Here is a 22,273-nt window from a genome sequence, read left to right as displayed (position 1 = left end):
ACAGCAAGGAATCAGCGAGCTTTTATTCCTTCGGCATGCCCAACTCCGCGCTCGGCAAGCCGAGAGTTGCAACCATCGAGCTTCATTCCGTCGGAGGCTTACCGACACCATGCTGATACTCCGTCATCCAAGCAAGTTTGTGTCAAATACTGATACTACACAACAGGCATATTGATCCTGAAGGTGGGACCGTCCTTAGCCACTGTATCATGAAAGCTGGGGCCAATCCATGATGCTTCATGGATGCGGACCTCCCTGCGCCTCAAAAAATTGCAGACATAGGAAAGCTAGATTGTGTCACAGCACAAGTAGAATGGCAAGTGCGTGAAATATTAGTTCACGCCTGACAAATTCGAGACCGTCGATCAAGTCAGACACGCTCAGGACTTAGAGACCTCTAGTCTAGACCTCGAAATGCCACTCGAACGGAAAATTTCTTCATTCAAATGGACCTATAATAACTCATTTAATGCCTGAACACGGGCCAATCATGCCTTACGAGTCGAGTTTTTCGAGCGGCGAATTTCCTCACAGGACCGTTTTGCCCGGCTTCCAGGTCGCTAGGGACCTTATCCCGATATCTCGGGATCATGCCGAGCTTTGGGCATTCACCGGTCGGGCTGGCCGACCGTTCGATTTCAACTGCCCTAAGAGGTAGCGGCTCCGCATGAAATAATTGTCGGTTTTGTTGTAAACTTATAAGAAAAATTTTCCTTAAGCAGGGACGTCATAGCCTGTGGTAGGTGTTCTAGATGAGCCGGCGTCTCATCTTGAGAACGTCTCAGATCGGGTCAAACGAAGGCCACAGTGGATATTAGAGAACACCAGTCAAGCTGGACGCAGACAAGAACTATTTAGACTAGGTAGATACGAAGGTGGTGTAAATTGCAAACCCGGTATTTGTTTGATATGCCAGCTTGGACCATCCTGTCAAATAACCTGAGGCGGCGAAATCAGCACGTGAATCCAAGTTGTTTGGTCACGGAAACCATAATACAGAAGGACCCGAAACGCTGCAAACAATGGACGGAAAATGAGCCAACCAGCATCCATGGTTTCAAAAAGCGAAAACGGCAGTTTCGACCATGCTTCGAGAAACCTTCTAGAAGAGGGGAAAAGAGTTTCTGGAAATTCATGATTGGCGGACTGAGACGTTGTGCAACATTCTCGGAGAATTTGGAAGGTAACAAACGTATGGTACCGGTACATTACACATGGTTCGAAACAAGCTCCGCTCAGCTTCAATATATGCCTGGCTGGTGGGCCAATCAATGCCCAAGCAGCTTTTGTATATCGAGGATATTGAATTGATGCCCAATAAGTAGTCAGGAAAGATAGATGGTCCTTTTTGACGTCTTGTTGTCGGTCTGAAGCCGTGGATTTAGTTTATTTTGAACCGTGTCGGGTACAAAATACCTTTGACCTTGAGGTGGTGCTTTGCACTACTGTACGTACTAGAGCATCCAAGGCTCTCACGGAGCGGGGGAGGCAGTACCGTGCTTCACTTTAAATCGAGGGGTAGTTACAAGATACGTACATGAATCGGAGCACTCTCCTCCTCACCGCTGGAGTTGACTTCCAAAGGCATTGCGTAGATAGACTTCGACTAGAGTCTGTGGAACGATAATAGAAGACTTTATTATTGAATTGAACACTACCGTTGCAACAGCTATCTAACCCTTCATGATTTCAAAGTCCAGGTGCTGAGAAGCATATGTGACATTAGAGGACTGCTCCGACCTCCGTCCTCCGCGTTCGTACTCCGTACCTAGGAGTTCAAGAGTCCAGACCTGAACAACTGATTTGATGTCAGCCCCGTGGTCGGAGAAATAACGGAAGAACTCAGTCCCTCCGTTCCTCCAACAAATTTGTATTGTAGAACGAGCTCAGATGGTAATCATGTCTTCATCCAAATATTGACCTCATTATTATCCTTGTACGTGCACGGAATTGAGATCTATCCTCAACATCCGTAGGTAAAGGTTACAAGGCTTGTAGTTGTACCGCAAAAAAATTTTCAGGTCCGGTGACTTGAAAGGTAACTGTGTACTAGGTAGGTTCTTACCGGATTCGGGAGAGCTCCTGATTATTTTCGTCTAGTGGACCCAGGTTGCATTCCGATGTTTTCATCTCAGCTTGGAGCGTATTTTAGACGCGCGGGGAGGGGTCTAGAAGGCTTCTGATTTGGCGGGGAAGTTGGGACAATCCCTTAGTGAACTTTTGACGCGATCCTGGACGTTTAAATCCAAGTCAAATTTTATTCATGGCGTCCAGTTATATTGATTTTCAAGATTAAGTAGTTAATTAATGTGTATGGACATTATACGAGGTGTCAGCTTGAGGGAAGATATCAAGGGTGCGATCATTCGGAATTACTGCAAGTATTGCTTTTGATCTAGATCTCCAAATCCGGTGGGAAGGTCCCGGGTGCGTTTAACGGTATGGTAATTTCGTCAGGTTCTGTTTTGTATTTAAACATAAGATACAATTACATACACTGGTACAAATTCATTACTTTACCATCATCTTCCCAGTTGTCGACGCTTCCAAAGGTCAGTCTCCCCTAGATACGAACGAAGTAGCATCATTACTATAAGAGGCCTTCTTCAGTGTCAAACTAGAAGCTCTGTGCATGACACATTACACAGACAGAGCTAACTACTATGCACATGCCAGTCGGGGCTGCCGGTGCATGCTGTCGATGCTGATGCGCATGGGAAGGTCGCAGAGGTGGCTCCTGATGATACGTAATGATGATATTCGTATCATCTGCCACAGTGAATTCATCGAAGCAGAACTTGCTCATGAAGGGCCCGAGATACCATCCCGCCACAGAGTAACAGTTGGTGGGTTTTTATCACACGGTAAAAAGATCCGGCCTTTGAGATCGAAGGATTGGTGAATTTGCCTCCTTCGAAACTGGTTGTTGAGGATGGATTACGAGACAATTGACTCGAGGACGGAGTATTTTCGATGCTTGTTCTGATTGACTTCAAGAACTAGTATAGTCACCACCATTAATTAGCGCTATCGACATGGTAATCAAGCAGTTTTTTTTGGGTCCTCCGTAGATCACCGCGTCGGCAGCTAATCTCGGTTCGTGTTCAAAGGTCAGACAAGATCAGATCAAGGGGCTTGCCGAGTAAGCAGATTGACTACTTCGACCCGAGAAGAGAGCTGGCACTTGGTGAAAAATCTGTCTACATATGGCGGGAGTGTGGGTTGCGTGTCTGCGTGGAGTGATTCATCCCAGTGACTCAAACACCGTCAAGATGAGTCTGTCTCACCAGTCATCCCCGGACTCATACTACCCCACATCTTCAAAATATGAGGTAATGAATCACAGTTTGCTTGCGCTTCATCGTATCTTTAGGTCAACACGAAGAGAAGGCATATGACACATTCTTGAGAGGTTTAACGCTCCTTATTATGATGCCTGAACCACATGGATTATATCCGTCCAAGATCATTTGTGCGTTGTCTTGACTGCAAGATTCGGAGAGAATCTATAAATCTTACATCACGTGTCGCCTGACCGCCCTTGATTGGAAACGATCATCAGTCAGCATCATCGCATTTGTTGATACTACTACTACAACGACGAGGTATATTGCCATTTCTATTAGCAATACTGTATTCTTGATAAGAATACGAGCACCTCATTCATCGCCTGATATCTACCTTTCAAGCTTCGACTCTTTCTCACGTAACGGCTGCAGCATTCTAATCTCTTGCGTCGTTTGCCTTACGGTACATCTCCTAGCCACCGTCGATCTCACGGTCACCGGATCTCTGCGTTGGCAGGTTGATCACAATTTACAGTACTTCGCCCCTGTCCTAAAGTCCTAAAATTGACTGACTGACAAGTCATCATAGCCCTTTGTGGAAAGGTATCGTATTATGTGTGTCGCTTGCCGCGTGATCTGTTGGGCATTTTGCTACACTATCAGTTCTACTAGCTAGAAACGGTTGTTCGGACACCTTTTTAGCTGGTAGAAAATGACGGTGCACCAACATGTCCAACAAGATCTCACTCGTCTGATTGAAGACTGCCTTGAGCCGTACTGACACCATGTCGGCAGGATGGACTCCACTAGCGGTCTTGGAGCGCCTGATGGCTTGGACAGACATGCATCCTCTACCAATGGTAAGTCTCTTTATTTTCATATTCCGTACCGAGTACAGTAGGGCTGCACCTCAGACTGCAAGACTCTCCTCCCTCATGAAATCAGTGGTCCCGCAGCAGGATTTGCTTTTTCTTTCTATGCAGCTCAGCAGGCCTGGGTCTCTGTCGATGTACAAATGTTCCACATCCGTGTCGACGCAGATCCTGACAGTATTTGTTATTAAACCAACAGGCGCTGAAGGCGCTGCTTGGCCCCCTTTCCCTCCCTGTGAATCGGACCCAGCGGCCCGCAACCTTTTTTGATCACGCGCTCACCATGATACTCTTATTTTGACATAGGCCAACCGTCAGCCACTGGCGCTGAGCTGGCGACTGCTCAGCCTCAAGATTCTACAGTATCCAGCCGGTCAGATGTTCCAAACCGGTCAACCCCAAAGCAGAGGGCTAAATGTCGCTTCTTTACTTCCCAAAAGGGTAAGTCTTGTTCCTGTCATATTTTCCCCTGCTGCCTTCATTTGCCTGTGACTATTCGTCATGTTTGAGTTTGGCTACTCTCCTCCTGGAAGCTGCACTTGGAGCTATTGGCTCGTGTACTAGCTGTTCGGGGAGCAGTTGCTTGTGAGATCGAAACACAGATACGTCGAGTTCTGTAGTGTACTGTCTCCCGAGAAGTCTTATCAGCTGGCCTCATATTCATTGCTGTTCATTTACCTTCCGTACTAACGTACATCAAGGATGTCGCGCCGGCGATGCTTGCCCGTATATCCACGATTTGGCCGATTCTAAACGGAAGAGTGCACAGCCTGGGGCGCAAGTGCAGGGCGGCTCAGCCAATGAGGTCGAAGATTCCCAGAATTCTTTACAAGGTGTAGCTACCGATGTTAGAAATCTTTCCATCAATGACACCAAGGAAGTCAGGGTTGTTCCTCAGACAGGAGCCAAGCCGAGTTTCCACGCCGGCCAAAGGCCAATTTCTAAGGCCGAAAGCTCGAGCCCGAGGGAATTTCAGATCAATCAGCTGAGACGAAGGTTTCGTCCAAAGGAAACCACTGACGGGTCAGGGACATCCTTAACGATTGAAATGGCTCCGTCTGACCCCGATTTTCCATTTGAAATGGATAAGCTGCAATGCATTCTGCATGTGCCGCTGTCCTATCCCGGACAGGGAAGACCTACGTTAACAGTAATTAATCCGGACATGGAAAGGGCTTTCCAAGCCAATGTGGAGAGAGGCTTTGATGATATTGTCGACAGTACGTTGAGGACGGGTGGCCGAGGAACTTTGTTGAGTTGGATGAACAGCCTCGATCGGCATCTGGAACGCTTGCTTACAACCACTGAAAGAGGACCCACCCTCAAGTTCGTCCCTAATGTTGGCAGCAAGGAAGTACAGGAGCGTCGAGCGCCAGAGCAGGTACGAGTATCCCTCACTGATACGCCTGCAACGGAACAAAAGCCAGTTCCAAAGCCAACGGCACCAGTCACGAATATGTCCAGGGTTTACACCACGGAAGAAAAAGCCCAGGCGGAACGAAGAAGGGCAGTCGAAACAAAACAAATCGAGGCTCGGCTCGGTAGATTGCCCCTATTTCAGAAGTCTCGAGATGAATTGTCCTACGTTATTCCTGTGCAACCCTCCAAAGTGGAACGCCTGCCTGTTTCACTTCGACCAATCAAGACTGTGAAGTTGCTGGTGCCTCGTCTATACCCTCTAGAGCCAAGTTCAATTGAGCTTCAGGGTATAAGATCTCCCGAAGCCCAATCTGTAGAGGTCGGCTTCTCGCAGTGGGTGAAGGCAAACGCTCAGCTTAACTTGATGTCCCAAATCAATTACTTGACGAGCAATCTGCACACTCTTGCGACCACCGCCTTAAAGTCGGCAGTGGAACCGACGCCAGAACCGACCACGAGCTCTGTGAATCTACCCGAGGAATCTGTACCGTCTGGCTCAAACAATCCGATGCTTGAGGTGGAGGATAAACCTCATATTCGTGTCATCCCACGTCCTCCAGAATGGACTGCAGGAGATAGTGATGAGGGCACCGAGGTCTCAGAATTCTCGACATCAGAAGACGGCTTCACGGACGAGGATGGAGATGACGAGGATGGCGGCACTCCTGTTCCTGACATGCCGGCACCGACAGCTGAACGTGGAGTGGCCCTTTCCTTCCCCTACCTGGAGCTGTATGGCATTGAGCTCCTGGAGCTTGTAGGTCTCTACATCACAATCAAGTGCGATCGTTGCAAAGAGCACTTGGACGTGAGAAATATTCCGCAGGTCAAGGATAAGAGTGATGTATTGGCTCCGAAAGTCGAGACGTGCAAGAAGTGTACCAACACAATGAGCCTTGGTAAGAATATCTTATTCCAAAGCCTGAAAGAAAGGCCCATACTAACCTGCGCTCTTGCCAGGCTTTCGAAGACAGCTGATGCATGCGCACTCCACCCGCGCGGGATATTTGGATTTGGACGGCTGTACCGTTGTCGACCTTCTTCCCAGGTAAGAGCCACTGAGCGACCGCGAGCTTCCTGCGAACGCCTCTCACATCCATGTAGTAGCTTTATCCCGACCTGCGCAGAATGCTCGACGACATTTGCTGGACCTGGCGTCGTTGCAGTTCGCGGCGAGAGTGCAACTGCTTCCTGCCGTCAGTGCCATCGCAAAATGGGTAAGCACAGTGATTGCGAAATCTTGAGCGTTCACTAACCATTGGACATCAGTCTTCAAAATCCCCGAGGTCAAGTTCTTGATTGTAGGATCTGCTGCATGTGAGTTGTGACGAAGTCATTGTCCTCGGCAAACATGTGTTGACAACTGCTCTAGTCACCTCTCGTGATCGTGTTCCACAGCGGAAGAAGGTATGTGCAATGTTCTGGTCGCCCGGAGTGACGAAGTCTTACTTGGAGAATCGTTAGCCGAAAGAGACCCTTGGTATAGTCGCTGGTCAGGAGTTACCTCGTCGAGGCAGATGTATGCACTACGGTAAAAGCTATCGATGGTTCAGGTATTTCCGTCTTTTGCAAGTTTTGGCTACCTCATTTATTTACTCTTGCAACAGGTTCAGCTGTTGCGCAAAGGTTTTCCCATGTGACAAGTACGTCAGCCCTTCCCAGGAATACTTGCTCGAGTCTGCCACACCCTTTGGCTGCAACCTCTCCCTTATGATGATACTCAACTAACTCATGTAGGTGCCATGACGCAGCTACAGATCATCCGAATGAACATGCAAACCGCATGATTTGGTAAGTGCATACCTCATTGTCTTCGGAGCCCAACACCTTCTTACCCCTCATAGTGGATTCTGTTCAAGAGAACAAGTCTACCGCCCCGAGAACTGCGGTATATGCCGTGCAGTCCTCGTCGGAAAAGCAGGAAGCGGTTTCTGGGAAGGAGGAAAGGGTACAAGGAACAAGGTTCTGATGAGCCGAAAGGGTATGCTTCCTATTTAGTGATGGTTTCCTTTCCTACGCTGACGAGTTTCAGACCCGCGAAAGTATAAACGTCTGGCAGCGACAAAACCAGGTGGTTCGAGCTCCTCGAAGAAATGATGGTTTTGGCGCTGGATGTCATCGTCTGCCTGCGCTCGAAAGCATTTCTAGGAGTAATGCATTTTATTCAAGCATATAGACTCGCATCAACATGTATAGTAGCATCTCGCGGGTATGACTTTTGACCTCGTATAATAGAGTCCAATGGCTCAACGGGGCCGACCTCCTGAGCCAGGTAAAAGGCGCGGGAAAACAAGACCGTGATTCAACCGATATCGTTAGATACATGGAAAGAGCAAGGCATGTAATCGCATCCTCCCTCCTATCCGACCTACGTGCCGTCTTAAATCCAATCCGCAGAAAGAACGCGCCGAACAGCGAAAGTCGGCACAGCCGTCGCACGCTGCGGAGTAACCAGGGCAGCAGCTTCAAAGGCGAGCTTCAGGCTCACAGCCGCAGCATGCAGTTCCTTCCGCAATCACATCATGAATATGGTCTTCAACAAACAATCGTTCAAACTCTCCAAGTCATGAAGCATCAGAGAAAGGAAGATGATGATAACCTGGCTTGATATCTGGAAGAGAGATAATGGGGTGCTACGAAGCTATCTTACCGAGGCTGCCGGCCCAGAACAATGTGTAGAACGTAGCAAGATATGAAGCAATAATCGTGATATTCGTTACTGTATATGAGTATGTAGCAGTATGTAAAATCTATCGTACATGGAAGCTACTGCTACTAAGCGAGGGATCACGTGACCGGATCACTACCAGGCCGGTATGGGCAGAAACAATGATCGGGCCGTCTGCCAGCAGGCAGAGCCTCTAAGACCAAGTCTTGCTCTCTGCTGAGTGCGCGGCGGGTGAACCGTCGAACAAGGTTATCAAGCGCGGCGATCGACGGAAGAATCGAACGATGGATATAATCCGACATGCCTTCTTGCAAGTGTGCTTGCCCTTGGCGCACGAGATGCAGCCACAGTTGGCCTGTGAGTCGTAGTCCCAGCTCATGTGGTCCCTTGATGCTCCGGCCAAAAAGGCCTCTATCAATATGTTGTCAGTGGGCCATCTGGCTTTGTCAATGTCGTGGGCCCAAGGCCTCAGTAGCACCCTCAAATAGAGATGCTCCGACAACGTCAAAGTCTTGAGACTCCAGCGTGCTCCCTCAAAGCAGGTTGTCCGTCTCGCAACTTCGAGCCCAAGCTATACAGAGATTGGACCAGGACCAACCCATTACTCCCGATGTTGTGAATTGCTTGGGACTGGGATTGATGTTGCGAGGGACTGGGACTATCTCATTTTTCAGAAGATGGGGTGAGTTACCCAGATGGGTCTTTCCAAGAGTCTGAGAGCATTGCCTTGGCTGTCTACCTGATGATAGCACACGGTCGTGTTATTGGCAATCTTTGTGATACATACTCAAGGTTTAACTGGTCGAAGATTGGTCCAAGCATGTTGCCCACATGCTGGACGTATCGTCCTTGGAGCCCTCTCTGGTTTCCAGTGACGTGGAATTCTTTTGGGATTTAAGGCCCAAAATTGAAGTCGGTGCGTTCGTCCGGGAGGTTTAGGCTCAATCGCACCAGGTGGTCCGGCTTGGTTGGTAGACCAAGGTTATGCGAGTAAGTGAGAATCAATTCCACAAGATTCGATATCGAGGTATCCGCAACAGATGTCATGACATCCTTTTGTGGGCAAGCAATTAGTGGCGACCGTTCTTGACAAAGCAGCCCTGGAGGACCCCCTCGTTCCCGGTAGTGAAATAATCCCTCAGGACCAGCTGTTTTACTCCGGGCTAGCTCAAAAGCTAGCCAGGTATCTGCGGTGACTTCTGTGTGGTGATATCCCTAATAGTTAGACTGTTTTCTCACAAATACGCACACCAGAACATCCAAATTTTCGAAGTGTCCAACGAGCAATGCTTCGCATTTTCAACTATAGGGAGAGCATGGTTCAAGGCCCAGGACGCGCAAACTCCTGATCCTGTTGAGCAGAGAGCGTATCTGGGTCCGATATCTCGAGCGAAGTCCTTCAGTGGACAACCCGATTCTTGTCGAGCCCCTAGACAGGCATGCTTGGGGGTTTGGCGATTTTGCCCTTGCCCTCAGCTCTACCGGGATAACCCAGGAAACCTTGGTGGCACGACGATCAACCATTCTATCAACATGGTTGTCACCTCTCTCTGGATAACGAGGGAATGCAATTGGCTGTGTTTTGAATAGCGTATCTGGCCTGGTTGGTTCGATCAGCTTATCAGCTTCAATTGCGGCGTGGCTTCCCATAAGGCGAAGAAGGTAAGTATCTCGGACGATATCTCCGTAACCGATGATCGTCTGATCTGACAGGCGAGCGATGGCTGAGAATATCATGTATATGTGTGTCACTGCAAGATCATGACACGACTAAAAGTTCAAGGAACAGTTGGAGCGTGCTGACTGAAATGGTTCATTGAATGACATTGACTGGTTATTCAGGTTCGGGAGAATAGCTGCTTTTTTCCAACCATCCGTCCCCGATCTCTATGAGGCTTGCAGTGAGGTCTCAATATAACCTGGTGGCTACTGCTGCCTGGATCACGTTGGATTTCCTGCTGTTGAAGAACAGTCCATGTATCCTGTGGAGCTGATGCGAAGGCCGATGCCGTGTATGGAAATTAGAAACGCCGCTTCGCGATCGTGGATGAGTGCGACCAAAAAAAGAGAAATCACTGGCGAAGGGATGACATTGTGCTAGATGAGACTTGATTGTGCATAACTAGTTCTGACACCCGGAAGGTCAGCGAAGCTCTCATCAGAACCCATGTTCGTTCGGAAGGGAATGGAAGCCGCAATGACACCGGTGGCCATCCATGCTGTACTCCTTCTAGCTGATGGCAGGACGAGACAAGAACAGATTCGTACGGGAAAGCTCCAGGCCTTATATGTTGAAAAGGGGTATACTAGCGGTGAATGATTCTGGGCCTCTCAGTCTGGCAGTGAATGATTCCCTGGACATATCCGTCGGTGAAGAGAACTGGATCAACAGGTCTACAAACGACCGCGGGAAAGGAATGCAAGGATTATTGCATGTTTGTCCAACATTGAAAGAACTTAAAGCCTGATTCATTTTAGAACAAACGCTATGTACAATGCAAAGCTACATGCCTGGTATCCAACAGAATCAAAGACAGGAATGAACGGAAAACATCAAAAGTCCTATACAAGGTTGCCACGAAGGGCCTGCTCCCGTTCAATGGCCTCAAAGAGCGATTTGAAGTTGCCAGCGCCAAAGCCGGAGAAGTTGTGTCTCTGGATGATTTCAATGAAGACGGTGGGACGATCCATCAAGTGCTGTTCTCGATTAGCGTGACTGACTAGGGCTTGCCTGTTCAACGGGAAGTGACATACCTTGGTGAACAGCTGCAGCAGATATCCGCCCTCATCAAAGTCAATGAGGATGTCCAGGCTGCGAATTGTCTCAAAGTCCTCGTGGAGAGTCAGGCCAGCTTTCTTCAGCCGCACCTTTATGTCATCGTAGTATGTGTCTGGAACCTTGATGAATTCAACACCGCGAGCCTTGAGGTTGGTAATGTCTCGGATGATGTCGTCGGTGAGAAGAGCAATGTGTTGGACGCCCGCGCCGTTGTAGAAGTCGACGTATTCTTCGATCTGGGACTGCTTCTTGCCCTTTGCGGGTTCGTTGATGGGCATCTTCACTACCTCGTTCGGCGAGGCCATCACAATACTCTTGAGAGCGGAGTATTCCCTGGAAGTTGTGTCAGTCTCCTGCTGGAATGTCTTGTTGACAATTAATACTCACGTGCAGATTTGCTTGTCGTCAACAGACCAGAAACGGTGGAAACCGAGAGTCTTCTCGTAACTGCTAACAGTCAGTACCAGGTCTACTGATTGCTAAAGCGGGCCACTTACTATTCGCAAACCTTGTCCATTTCATCCCAGTCCTGGTTTCCGACGCAGTGGTCAATCCGGTTCAAGTGCACACCAGGCAACAGCTGAGAGATCGGATCCTCTGCCCCGGTTTCCACGCGATATCCTGGCAGGAAAGCACCGCGGTACGAGCCCCTCTCCAGCAAAGTGTGTGTAGTCTCGCCATAAGTCTGGATAGTTGCCACTCGCACCTGGCCGTCGGCATCCTCAAGGGTCCGAGGGTGAGAAACAACCTTGGCACCATTGTTCGTCGCAGCATGAAAGACGGAGTCCACAGAGTCGACCTCAAAAGCAACGTCCTTGACCCCGTCACCGTGCTTCTCGAGATGAGCGTGAATCTCCTTGAGCAGTTCCTGCTCCTCAGGCGGGAAGCGGTCGATCTGATCCAGAGAACGGAGAGGCGAAGTGAGGATGAAGGTGATGTCGCCGTTGCGGACGACGTGGGAGCAGACGCTGCGGCACCCTGTCTCGAGACCACGGTAGGCGACGCGCTTGAAGCCCATGCGGGTGATGTAGTACGAGGCAGCTTGCTTTGCGTTGCCTACGTACCAGTGCACATGGTCGTAGCCTCTGTAGCTGGCAAGGCTTGAAGAAACCCGGTCGGTTGGTGGAGGGCTCGTAGAGATAGCCGAGGGAGCCATATTGAAGTCAAGTGGGAAGAGAGGATAAGTCGTTCTTGTCAAGCAAGAGATTAGCCTGCGATATAATAGCTATTAGAGAGGCTGTTGAATCTCGATTTAGTCTGTGGACTTGGACCATCGTCATGACCGGACGAGCCATATCTCTTATAAGGTGAACCAAACACCCGGGCGCGGATAAAAGCCACATCCCCCAGTGTGTAAGGTCTTTGAAGCTTCCGTGCTTAATCATGATGGCATCGATAGGCACGGGACCCATTCACGATGTTCACTCAACCAAACGGGGCGAATCTTTTTGGCTCTAGATCGGCTGCGGGCGGATATTTAGATGAGATACCCGGGTGGGTGCGGGTATTTGAACAAATATCCGGAGCGCGGCGATGATCACATGGACGATGGGGGAGCGTCACAGAGCCGGTAGTATCCTAATCATCTTGATAAATAATTTATATTATCAGTTTGATGAGCTCATACTCAAGGCCGAAGCTTGTCTCCAGATTAATGCTCAACCTCTTGGGATAATTGTTTTGTTCGTCGCACAGCAATCCGTGACACTTACCACAGCATCCATTTCTCAGCTGCGATATCACAACACCAAAAAAGATGGCCTCAGGCACTACGATCCAGCCGAGTCGGCCTTCCCTGACATCCAACGACTCTGCAGTCCTGCAAGCTCTCTTCGACGCCGAATCTTCCCCTTCCTCAGCCGTCACAATCGACCCATCACTCTCCCCATTCCCAGAACACCTCCACATCTCAGCGAGCGACCACGAGTCTCTCAAGGCCCGCGAGCTGAGCATCATCCGCAACCTCCAATCCGACAATGTGTCGGTGGACACCATCACCTCTGCTACTAGGGACCTCGATGCCCTGATCACCGAGCACCCGACTTACCCATCCGCCTACGTGAACAGAGCCCAGGCCCTCCGCCTACACATCGAAAAGACGGCAGAGACATCCACAGACCCAGACGAAGCTATCTTCGCCCCGGGTAACACCGAACCTGCCTCGCGCCTCTTCTCCGATCTAGGGAAGGCGATCTCGCTCTGCACGCCCCGGTCGCCTGCTGATCCGGTTTCGACGGTTCAGGCGCGCATCCTCGCGGACTCGCATACGCATCGAGGGTATCTGTTGCTCAAGGCTGCGAGGTTGAAGAAGAATGCAAACGGCAAGGAGATGGTAGGGGGCCCGGATAAGTTGCGGGATATGGGGCCCGATCAACTCGAGGAGATGGCGAGTAGGGATTTTTTCTTTGGAGGGAGGTATGGTAACAAGGTTGCCCAGCAGTTGGCTGTGCAGACAAATCCGTATGCGAAGATGTGTGGAGCGATTGTTAAGGAGGCGTTGAGGAAGGAGGTTGAAGGGGCTATTTGATGACTTGAATTCTATAATGCATTTGTAAATATACCATGATCTGTATTCTGGCGCGACAATTCAGGATTTCGATTAAAGCAGGTTGTTTGGTACCTTGGAAGCACCTTCGATCCAGTAGAGTTGAGGGTTACCGATAAGTGCTTTAAAAGAGCTTTCCATTAGATTTAGCTGAAGTTGCGCTGGCTAATCATAGAAAGACAGATGGTATATAGTCAATTTACAAGAAAACAATAGCGGCAGCACAAAAAAATTATCTTCCTACTAGGCCTTGTTAGGGTTCTTAAAGTGCCGCTTCAGTGGACGCCAGCTATGCTCGTTGTATTGTTCCTGCACTTTCTGGCAGGTCTTGAGACCCCATTCGGACACACCAACCATAAGACAGCTAAACAGATGGTCAGCATTTGAGCTTGTCAATATAGCTTATATCACAACATACCTTTCGAACATGAATGCCATGCTTCCATCGCCAACCTTCTGAGGTTTCAGCTCAGCATTGCTGGCACCCTCGAAAGCATCCGCGTCGGGACCATGGGCACTCATGACATTGTGTAAGCTGGCGCCTGCGGGCTGGAAACCGCCGCCCGTCTTCGCATCATAATTGCCGCAGATCAGCCCCATGAATTCGGACATGGTGTTTCGGTGGTACCATGGAGGACGGAAGGTGTTCTCTGCTACCAGCCAGCGAGGCGGGAAGATCACGAAATCCGCAATAGCGGTACCCGCATGGTCTGATGGTCCGGTAAGGACGGTGAAGATTGAGGGGTCGGGATGATCAAAGGAAATGGAGCCGATGGTGTTGAAACGACCAAGGTCGTACTTGTAAGGGTAATAGTTTCCGTGCCAGGCGACGACATCAAAGGGAGTGTGGTCCTGGCGTGCGGAGAAGAGGGTGTTGTTGAACTTGCTGTAAAGCCGCCACTCGGTTGGTTCTTCCTCATCCTCGAACGAGGCGACAGGGGCTTGGAAGTCGCGCGCATTGGCAAGACAGTTAGAACCGATGGGCCCCAGCTCCGGTAGCTGGTAGTGGCCTTGGTAAAGTTCGCAAATGTATCCTCTTACAGGTCCCGCTGGAAGGGTGACACGGTATCTATACCACTGTCAGTCATCCACTCCATTGAAGTTAGGTGTGGTGAGACAAGAAATGACATACCTGACACCACGAGGAATAACGCAAATTTCCTTAGGGCGAACCATGAGTCTTCCCAGCTCCGTCTGGATGTCCAACACGCCATGCTGAGGGACAATCAAAAAGTCACCATCCGCCGAGTAAAAGGCCTCCTTTCCCATATCCTTCCCAGCGGCATACAAAATAATACCCAAACCGTGCTTTAACGTGGGGTCTCCGGCGCCAGCAACAAGATGCAGACCGTGGACCCAGTCCACCGTCTCATCCAAGTCAAATGGATCCCATCTTAGCTGGTTGGGGATATGATGTAGCTTGTGCGTCTCTGTGGTCATGCTGGTGTGATAGGAGTCGGCATCTTCGGCCTTGAAGTTCTCATGCGCAGCAGCAGGGATGATTCTGTAGACCCAGGTCTGCTTGTTCTCATGTCTTGGAGCAGTAAAAGCGGTTCCAGACAGCTTCTCAGCGTAAAGCCCGTAGGGTGCCTTCTGAGGGGAGTTCTGCCCTACCGGAAGGGCGCCTTCGACGGCTTCCGTCCTAGAGGCTCAGTCAGCTCCGAGATTTCGACGCAAATGATTTTCGCCCATACTCATGATAGGAGTCGAAGCCAGTCTGGTATGAGTAAGGATCGGGGTGTGAGAACTGTGTGACAGGCATGATGTCGGATATCTGCAAATTTACAGACACGTGAGCTCAAGAGCAGGCAGTATATACAAGGTCCAAGCTGAGAGGGACTAGCGGGCCTTCTTAAGAACCGAATACTTCGTGAGCACGAAATGCAAGAAGCCGTCAAGACCAGCCGCGGCCATGATTGCGGCCATTTCTCGTCCGCAAGCTGATGAGGTGATGGGCCATCTAGACTGCGGGGGTAGAACAGCGGAATTGATGACGGAGGGGAAGACGTCAACAACAGCCGGCAATAAGCGGACGACGCGGGTTGTTTCCGCAGTGTCTCTCCGTCCCCACGGAATCGATCATGGAGGGGATCAATAGGAGTCCCAGGCATGAGGGGCAGACAGAAGTTAAGAAATAATTTGTTTTTAATATCGTTGTCTCGCTCTGGATAATCTTGAGCAGGCCATCTGAAGATTCTTTGATCTCCTTGCCCTCCCCGTTGATACCCATTTCTACCGTCTCCATCACAATGGCGTCGTGGCTTCAGATTCCCAAGAACTCGCCCTTTTCTCTGGCGAATATTCCCTTTGGTATTATCTCCTCTGCAAAGGTCACATCTCCTGTGGCTGCAGTTGCGATCGGTGACTATGCGCTGAACCTGAGCACCTTCGCCTCGTCGGGCGGTTTCTCGCAGCTCCCCGTCATCCAGCCCCATCTCAGCGTATTCAGCCAGCCAACTCTGAACGCGTTTGCAGCGCTAGGCCGTCCCGTGCACCGTCAAGTGCGTGAATATATCCAGAGCATCTTCCGTGCCGATACGCCATTCCCCCAGATTCTTAAGGACAATTCCACCTTGCAGAAGGAGGCGCTGTTGCCCCTCTCAGAAGTGACCAACCATCTTCCCATGCACATTGGCGACTACACCGACTTCTACGCGGGGCTTAACCATGCTTACAACATTGGTGTGCTGTTTCGCGGTCCTGAGAACGCTCTGCAGCCCAATTATAAGCATCTCCCTGTCGGATATCACGGCCGTGCCTCTTCAGTCGTGACATCAGGCACTCCTATCCGCCGTCCCAATGGCCAAATCCTAGCCAACCCCGCCGCTAACCCCAAGGTGCCGACCTTTTCCCCATGCAAGAGATTGGATATCGAATTGGAACTTGCAGCTTTTGTCAGCAAGAGTAATGAGCTGGGCCAGCCTGTTTCTATTGATGAGGCTGAGGACCATATTTTCGGCGTCGTGTTGATGAACGACTGGTCGGCCCGTGATATTCAGGCTTGGGAGTACGTTCCTCTGGGGCCGTTCAACGCGAAGAACTTTGCTACCACCATCACACCCTGGGTGGTCTTACTCGACGCTTTGGAGCCCTTCCGCACCACCGGCCTGGAGCCCGGCAACCGCGAATCGCTACTGCCCTACCTGCGTGAGAAGCGCGAACTTAACGCCTACGACATTCCTCTCGAGGTGGAGATCACAAACGCTGGTGGAAAGCCTACTTTGATCTCTCGCACCAATGCCAATAACCTGCTGTACTCGTTCCCTCAGATGCTGGCGCACCACACCATCACAGGTTGCAACATGAACACCGGCGACCTGCTTGGCAGCGGTACCATTTCTGGCAAAGAGAATCAGACTCAAGGCAGTCTTCTCGAGCAGACCAACGGCAAGAACCCTCTGAAGCTGGCTGATGGCTCGGAGCGATTGTTCTTGGAGGATGGAGACACTGTTGTTCTGCGCGGCATGGCTGGCACGGAAGGAAACTACGTTGGCTTTGGTGACTGTGTTGGCACGATTCTTCCAGCCCTCAAGTTGGAGTTCTAAGCTGTACATGACCAGGTCTTTTCATTTTTTATAATACCAAAAGAATGCTTCATGAGCTAGCTATGCGTATGAAATTGCGATAGACCTTTCCCTCATCTTGAGGCCATCACAACCATATCGAGTAGTCCAGTGCGCTGAGGAGTTGATATTCATGTCCAAACGTGCACACACCGAAGCTTTGTCCCAACATCTCAAACAACCATATTGTCTCACGACGAACTCATTCGAAACTCCTCCGGCGTATCAGGCTGCGTTCTCCAATGCGCCCTCTTCACCGCATCTTCCACCTCCAACCGCTGTGCAACCCGATAGATCGTAGGAAACTCCTCCACCTTCACCCCCGCCCTTTCAGCACCCCACACCGCAGGAAGCAGACACACATCCGCCATGGTAATGCTATCGCCCACGCTGAAAAGCCCCGCAGTCTTCGCTGCGATGGCCTCATACGCGCGGAAACCATCCTCGACTAGATCCTTCGACCACGCGGCCCGGTCCACGCCGAAGGGGGCCACCCGTTTCAGAATCCGGAGGTTGGTGACGGGCTGGACGTCGCATGACATGATGTCCGCCAGGGTGCGGACGACTGCGCGGGTCTCAGGATCCGAGGCTGGCGGGAGGAGGGCGTGGGATGAAGCTGGGGTGATTTCTTCGAGGTACTCGAGTGCTGCGAGTGATTGCGTGATGGTCACGGGGTCTTTGGAGGGTTGTTCCACGATCAGGGTGGGAACTGAGCCGGAGGGATTGCGCGCGGTGTTTTCTGGGGAGGATTGCTCGCCTTTGAGGAGGTTGACGGCTATTGGGGTGTAAGGGATGGATTTGAGGTTGAGGGCGATGCGGAGTCTGGCTGAGCAGGAGGAGCGGAAATAGGTGTATAGGGTGACTTTGGGAGGTGTTGAATCTGCCATGGTGACTGTGGAATGCAGGAGACGATGTTAACTTTGGGCTATGAGAGAGTACCACTTGGGTAGGTCAAAGGCAATGAGCTCTACATGTATGTTTCCTGATCGTTTACATGCGGAGGTGCGGACGTTACCTGGGGTATAAACAACGGTATTCTACGCATGTGCTTTACATAAGACACGCTTACTTTGTATTATCCTTCATACCTTAGTAGGATGACATAGTGCGTAGTAAGATCCGTACCCCTTGATGTCATCTGACTGACAAACACGGTTGATTACTTCCAATGTTGGCCTTGGGGTTGCATACAATAGAGTATCCCCAAGCGGAATACCTCCGCTGCTACAAACATCCGAAACTGGGCACCGAAATTTCCGCGCATTTCCGAGGTTATTCGACATGTGGTCTTAGCTCCTTTCCGGAGTGAGACAGTAACGTCAGGCCATTGAAGCTCCTGAGCTATTATTGAGAAAGAGGACTGTTCGGTGTCTCGCTCGGTAACACTAGCACTGCGTGGTGACAAGGACATCCTCCAGATGGGGATATTCCGCGAGCAAATTATCCCGCTATCAAGGTTACTTAGACATGGAAATATACGCGGATATCAAGTCTCGAGCCTTTATGTTATAGAATGATACGATCTAGATATCATTCTAAAATTATCTCAGACCGTGCGTAAATGCGTAATCAAGTACTAGAGTACAGGGACTAGATATGCCTCGAGAACTAAGGTAGTGGCCGTGCCGTATGAAAAGTGGCCCACAGCGAAGTAAAATCTCCTGAAGATGCGTAAAAATAAGCTTGAGGTGTCTCTGTCAGTCTTCAATCTTGCTTCCAGGATTTGCATCATCGTTGATGATCGTTTAAAGATGGACCACTGCCGGATATTTCATTGCTCCGTGGGCGGGAACTGACGGCTATTTCGAAATTCCCGCATTCTGTTCCTTTTTCCATCTCAACGCAATGTCCCATTTCCAGCTTACCCAATCCGAAGGCCTAGTTTTCAAAGCTCCCTACCGCGTGCTCCTAGCAGCATTGTCTACCGCATTACACATTGACTTATTACCATGATGTGATTGGCCAAACTAATAAGCTAGCACTACCTAGTCATGGAGATCCGGAGGCCCTCCCGACACGGAAACCATCCCGATCGAACTTATCAACGGACCTACAAGGCCTGTATATCCTGCCGGCAACGGAAGGCTAAGTGTGATCTTGGGACGGGTCCGGATGGTCTCCCTCTTGGTCCTCCTTGTGCGAAATGCCGCAGGGAACAGAAGCCGTGTCTATTCGACGAGAAGAGGGCCTGGGAGCGGGTGAAGAAGCGAGGTTAGTAGTGGGCCAAGTTCATCACGCAGCTTACGTCTCTATAGACGTCGCAATATTTCGGACTCAAACTCACGGCTAAGACACAGGGCTATCAGAAGATGAAGCTTCATCTCCCCCAAGGACACAACTCAAGTTGACCAGCGTCGACCCACACAACGTGGCTGCTACAGGTGAAGCGACCGTTCCAGCGCATGTTCGGGGCCCTAGTCCTGTAAGCCATGGCGCCAGTCGTGCAGATGCGGCAGACAGCTCACACCAGTCATACGATAATGATGCCCGATCACACAGGACTCAATCTACATCGAATCTGGCCAACTCAATGATGCGCACTGTCGTTTCCAGTGGAAATGATGCCCTCAACATTCTTTTTGAGGCCGCCAATGCACAAAGTCAGGAAGACAGTATGATTGAATCAGACTCTATGCCTGAAAATGAGCAGCATCGAACAGCTCATCCTGTCACTTGTGAAGGTTCCTCGAAGCAAATAGAACTCACGGTTCCCCCAGAAGTTCTGAAAAAAGCCATGCGTCCGGTCGAGCTCTCACCCGTATCGAAGGACGTTTTGAGTGTTTGGGAGGCATGTCGATTCGTCAGGATGGGATGGTTCACAGCGAGAGAAGCTGTGACGTTTATTGATCTGTTCGTAACCCTTGTACAAACCCAATGCAGACTACTGCTGACGACAGAATGGTCATAGGTTTTTCAAAAACATGTCTATACTATCTCCAGTATTGACAGACTTCTATGCCGATCATAAGAACCACCGTTGGTTGATCGCTCAGGACCCTGTTCTCTGCTGTACAATCCTGATGATATCGTCCCGATACCATGTACTCCCTGGCGCTGGCGGCCAGTCGCGGAATTTCTTTATTCATCACAGACTCTGGCAACACTGCCAGCAGCTGGTGACGAGACTCATGTTTGGACAAGAGCTTTCTTCGCAGCCGAAGATTCGTAACATAGGCACAATAGAAGCGCTCCTGCTCATGTCCGACTGGCATCCACGCTCACTCCACTTTCCACCAGAAAGTGATGGATGGGATTCCGATCTGGTTACCATAGATCTGGAGATTACAGAATACGGAGATGACGGCACCAACTCGTCAGCAAAGCGATGGGCAAAAGACATGAGTGAGCCTGCTAAACGATCCGACCAGATGTCATGGATGCTTCTGGGGTCCGCATTATCTCTCGCCCATGAGTTGGGCATCTACGAGACCGGAGATAAAGCACGCGATGCTTTTATCGCCTACGAACGGTTCATGACAAAGGATCAGATGCGCCTGCGACGGCAGCGGGCGCAACGGTTGTTGTACGTATATATCAATCAGTTAGCGTGGCGGATCGGATGCGTATCGCTCATGCCGCAAGGCTTGAGCCATTCCATCCTCAATCGACAGACATCTAGAGAATTGAGCCAATATGGGGAAGAATGGCTCACATTCATGGACTCATGGATGGACCTGACGAAACTCGCCAAATCTGTCACGGACATGTTCTTTCCATCTGTTGCTTTCGCACGACAGCAGCTTCAGAGTGGACGATATATTGACCTCCTGGACCATTTCCGTCCACTGCTTGACAAGTGGAAGGAGAGATATCTCCAGCCGCAATGTAAGTTGTCATACATCCAGATGTTGAGGTTTTTCTTCTCGGTTTCGTGAGACAGCTGACTTAACTGAAGTGCATGACAAACCTTTCTATGACGATATCTTTATCGAATATCACTTTGTCCGCGTCTATACACACTCTGTTGGAATGCAGGCTGTAGTTGAACGTGCGATCGCAGATGGGAACGCAGATGAGGAAGAAGTTCGTCCCATGAACATCGACCCCATTGACTATGAATACATCCAAGAAGTCATAGATGGATGCTGCCAGATACTGGAGAAGGTCACACAGCTTGCTGACATCGGGGCACTACGGTTCTCACCAGTTCGGATATTCGTCAGGATCACAAGCGCTTCCATATTCCTGATGAAAGCACTCAGCTTGGGGACGCGTCAAGCAAAACTCCGTGAGTCGCTGGATGTCCTAGAACGAACAATACAAGCGCTGAGATCGAATGCCTTGGACGACATCCACCTAAGCACACGCTACGCTACTTTGCTGGAGACTCATGTATCGCGCTTGCGACGAAATTTAGTCGCCTCATGTAAGAGTGTCAAAAGACGGCGTGGGTCAACAACACGGCACTCAATGGTGCCTCCATCATACGCAAGCGCCACAAGTGACGAGAATGCCCCACTGATAATGAATGCTCCAGTTCCCCAGAATATGTCAGATATGGGGTTTACACCGTCATTGAATGACATCGCTGCTGATGACTGGCTGTCTCTTCCATTCGACCCATCCATGGCGCCGTTCAGTATTAGCAGTGGGGGGCAATTCCCAGCATATGAAGGCGGCGCCTTGAACTTCATATGGAATCTACCTTCTTAATCGTTCTTACTACTGACATTCTTGTACATATTTTCTTGTTGATCTTATACCCCAATTGCTGGTAGATACATTTCAATGAGGAATCGGATAATCGGAGATGCGAAAATTAAGGCATCTTGGCTGTGAAGAAAATTTTCTCTGCTAGCAACACCCCTGCATGATTAAACAAACCCATCATTTGCCGCAGGTGTGAAAACCTTGACGCAAAGGGCACGTAGAAAATAAGACGGAGTGGCAAAGCCAGTTAGCGTTTTCCCTTGGCAGCAGTCGGGCTGCCCCGGGTTATCTGCACGTGACCTCCATCCCAGTCCGAAAAGTCACGTTTTCCCGGCGAAAAAAAGCCAAAAGAACCTGTTGCGCTCCGCAAACCTTCTCCATTGTCCACTTTTCGTCCCCAGCCATATAAGCAGCTCTTCGACAGCTGTTTCAACCACTTCGAAGCAATATCTAACCGTTTTATTTTGCCGTCGACCTATACAAACTATCA

The 22,273-nt window shown here is 50.1% G+C and overlaps 7 protein-coding genes across 7 annotated transcripts; 4 read left to right on the top strand and 3 right to left on the bottom strand.

Moving 5' to 3' along the window:
• Positions 1-4,083: 4,083 nt before the first annotated feature.
• ALT_4455 (uncharacterized protein C18H10.09) lies at positions 4,084-7,675 on the top strand (the record flags this gene model as incomplete). The annotated part of the gene is made up of 12 exons (XM_089599748.1): positions 4,084-4,147; positions 4,202-4,336; positions 4,466-4,600; positions 4,861-6,477; positions 6,539-6,626; positions 6,683-6,795; positions 6,848-6,895; positions 6,951-6,985; positions 7,043-7,131; positions 7,316-7,369; positions 7,423-7,559; positions 7,611-7,675. The coding sequence occupies 12 exons, from the start codon at positions 4,084-4,086 to the stop codon at positions 7,673-7,675; spliced, it is 2,580 nt and encodes an 859-aa protein (XP_089456086.1).
• Positions 7,676-10,808: 3,133 nt separating this feature from the next.
• On the bottom strand, positions 10,809-12,181 carry ALT_4454 (4-hydroxyphenylpyruvate dioxygenase family protein; the record flags this gene model as incomplete). Its single annotated transcript, XM_033559867.2, has 4 exons — positions 10,809-10,943; positions 11,001-11,358; positions 11,413-11,472; positions 11,523-12,181. 4 exons carry the CDS (start codon positions 12,179-12,181, stop codon positions 10,809-10,811), a joined length of 1,212 nt encoding a protein of 403 aa, XP_033415758.1.
• A 600-nt stretch (positions 12,182-12,781) lies between these two features.
• hmgX lies at positions 12,782-13,552 on the top strand (the record flags this gene model as incomplete). The annotated part of the gene is made up of 1 exon (XM_033559868.2): positions 12,782-13,552. The coding sequence occupies one exon, from the start codon at positions 12,782-12,784 to the stop codon at positions 13,550-13,552; it is 771 nt and encodes a 256-aa protein (XP_033415759.1).
• Positions 13,553-13,813: 261 nt separating this feature from the next.
• Positions 13,814-15,332, bottom strand: hmgA (putative homogentisate 1,2-dioxygenase (HmgA); the record flags this gene model as incomplete). Its single annotated transcript, XM_033559869.2, has 4 exons — positions 13,814-13,934; positions 13,989-14,639; positions 14,703-15,212; positions 15,265-15,332. The coding sequence occupies 4 exons, from the start codon at positions 15,330-15,332 to the stop codon at positions 13,814-13,816; spliced, it is 1,350 nt and encodes a 449-aa protein (XP_033415760.2).
• Positions 15,333-15,819: 487 nt separating this feature from the next.
• fahA (fumarylacetoacetate hydrolase FahA) lies at positions 15,820-17,115 on the top strand (the record flags this gene model as incomplete). The annotated part of the gene is made up of 1 exon (XM_033559870.2): positions 15,820-17,115. The coding sequence occupies one exon, from the start codon at positions 15,820-15,822 to the stop codon at positions 17,113-17,115; it is 1,296 nt and encodes a 431-aa protein (XP_033415761.2).
• Positions 17,116-17,324: 209 nt separating this feature from the next.
• On the bottom strand, positions 17,325-18,020 carry maiA (maleylacetoacetate isomerase MaiA; the record flags this gene model as incomplete). The annotated part of the gene is made up of 1 exon (XM_033559871.2): positions 17,325-18,020. The coding sequence occupies one exon, from the start codon at positions 18,018-18,020 to the stop codon at positions 17,325-17,327; it is 696 nt and encodes a 231-aa protein (XP_033415762.2).
• Positions 18,021-19,124: 1,104 nt separating this feature from the next.
• Positions 19,125-21,786, top strand: ALT_4449 (uncharacterized protein; the record flags this gene model as incomplete). The annotated part of the gene is made up of 4 exons (XM_033559872.2): positions 19,125-19,344; positions 19,431-19,983; positions 20,042-20,958; positions 21,029-21,786. 4 exons carry the CDS (start codon positions 19,125-19,127, stop codon positions 21,784-21,786), a joined length of 2,448 nt encoding a protein of 815 aa, XP_033415763.2.
• Positions 21,787-22,273: the final 487 nt, after the last annotated feature.

Source organism: Aspergillus lentulus (genome assembly GCF_001445615.1).
Source record: "Aspergillus lentulus DNA, contig: Alt08, strain: IFM 54703, whole genome shotgun sequence".
In the NCBI taxonomy this organism is placed as follows: domain Eukaryota; kingdom Fungi; phylum Ascomycota; class Eurotiomycetes; order Eurotiales; family Aspergillaceae; genus Aspergillus; species Aspergillus lentulus.
Note: the sequence above shows the minus strand (reverse complement) of the source record. Positions and strands in the feature narration are given on the sequence as shown.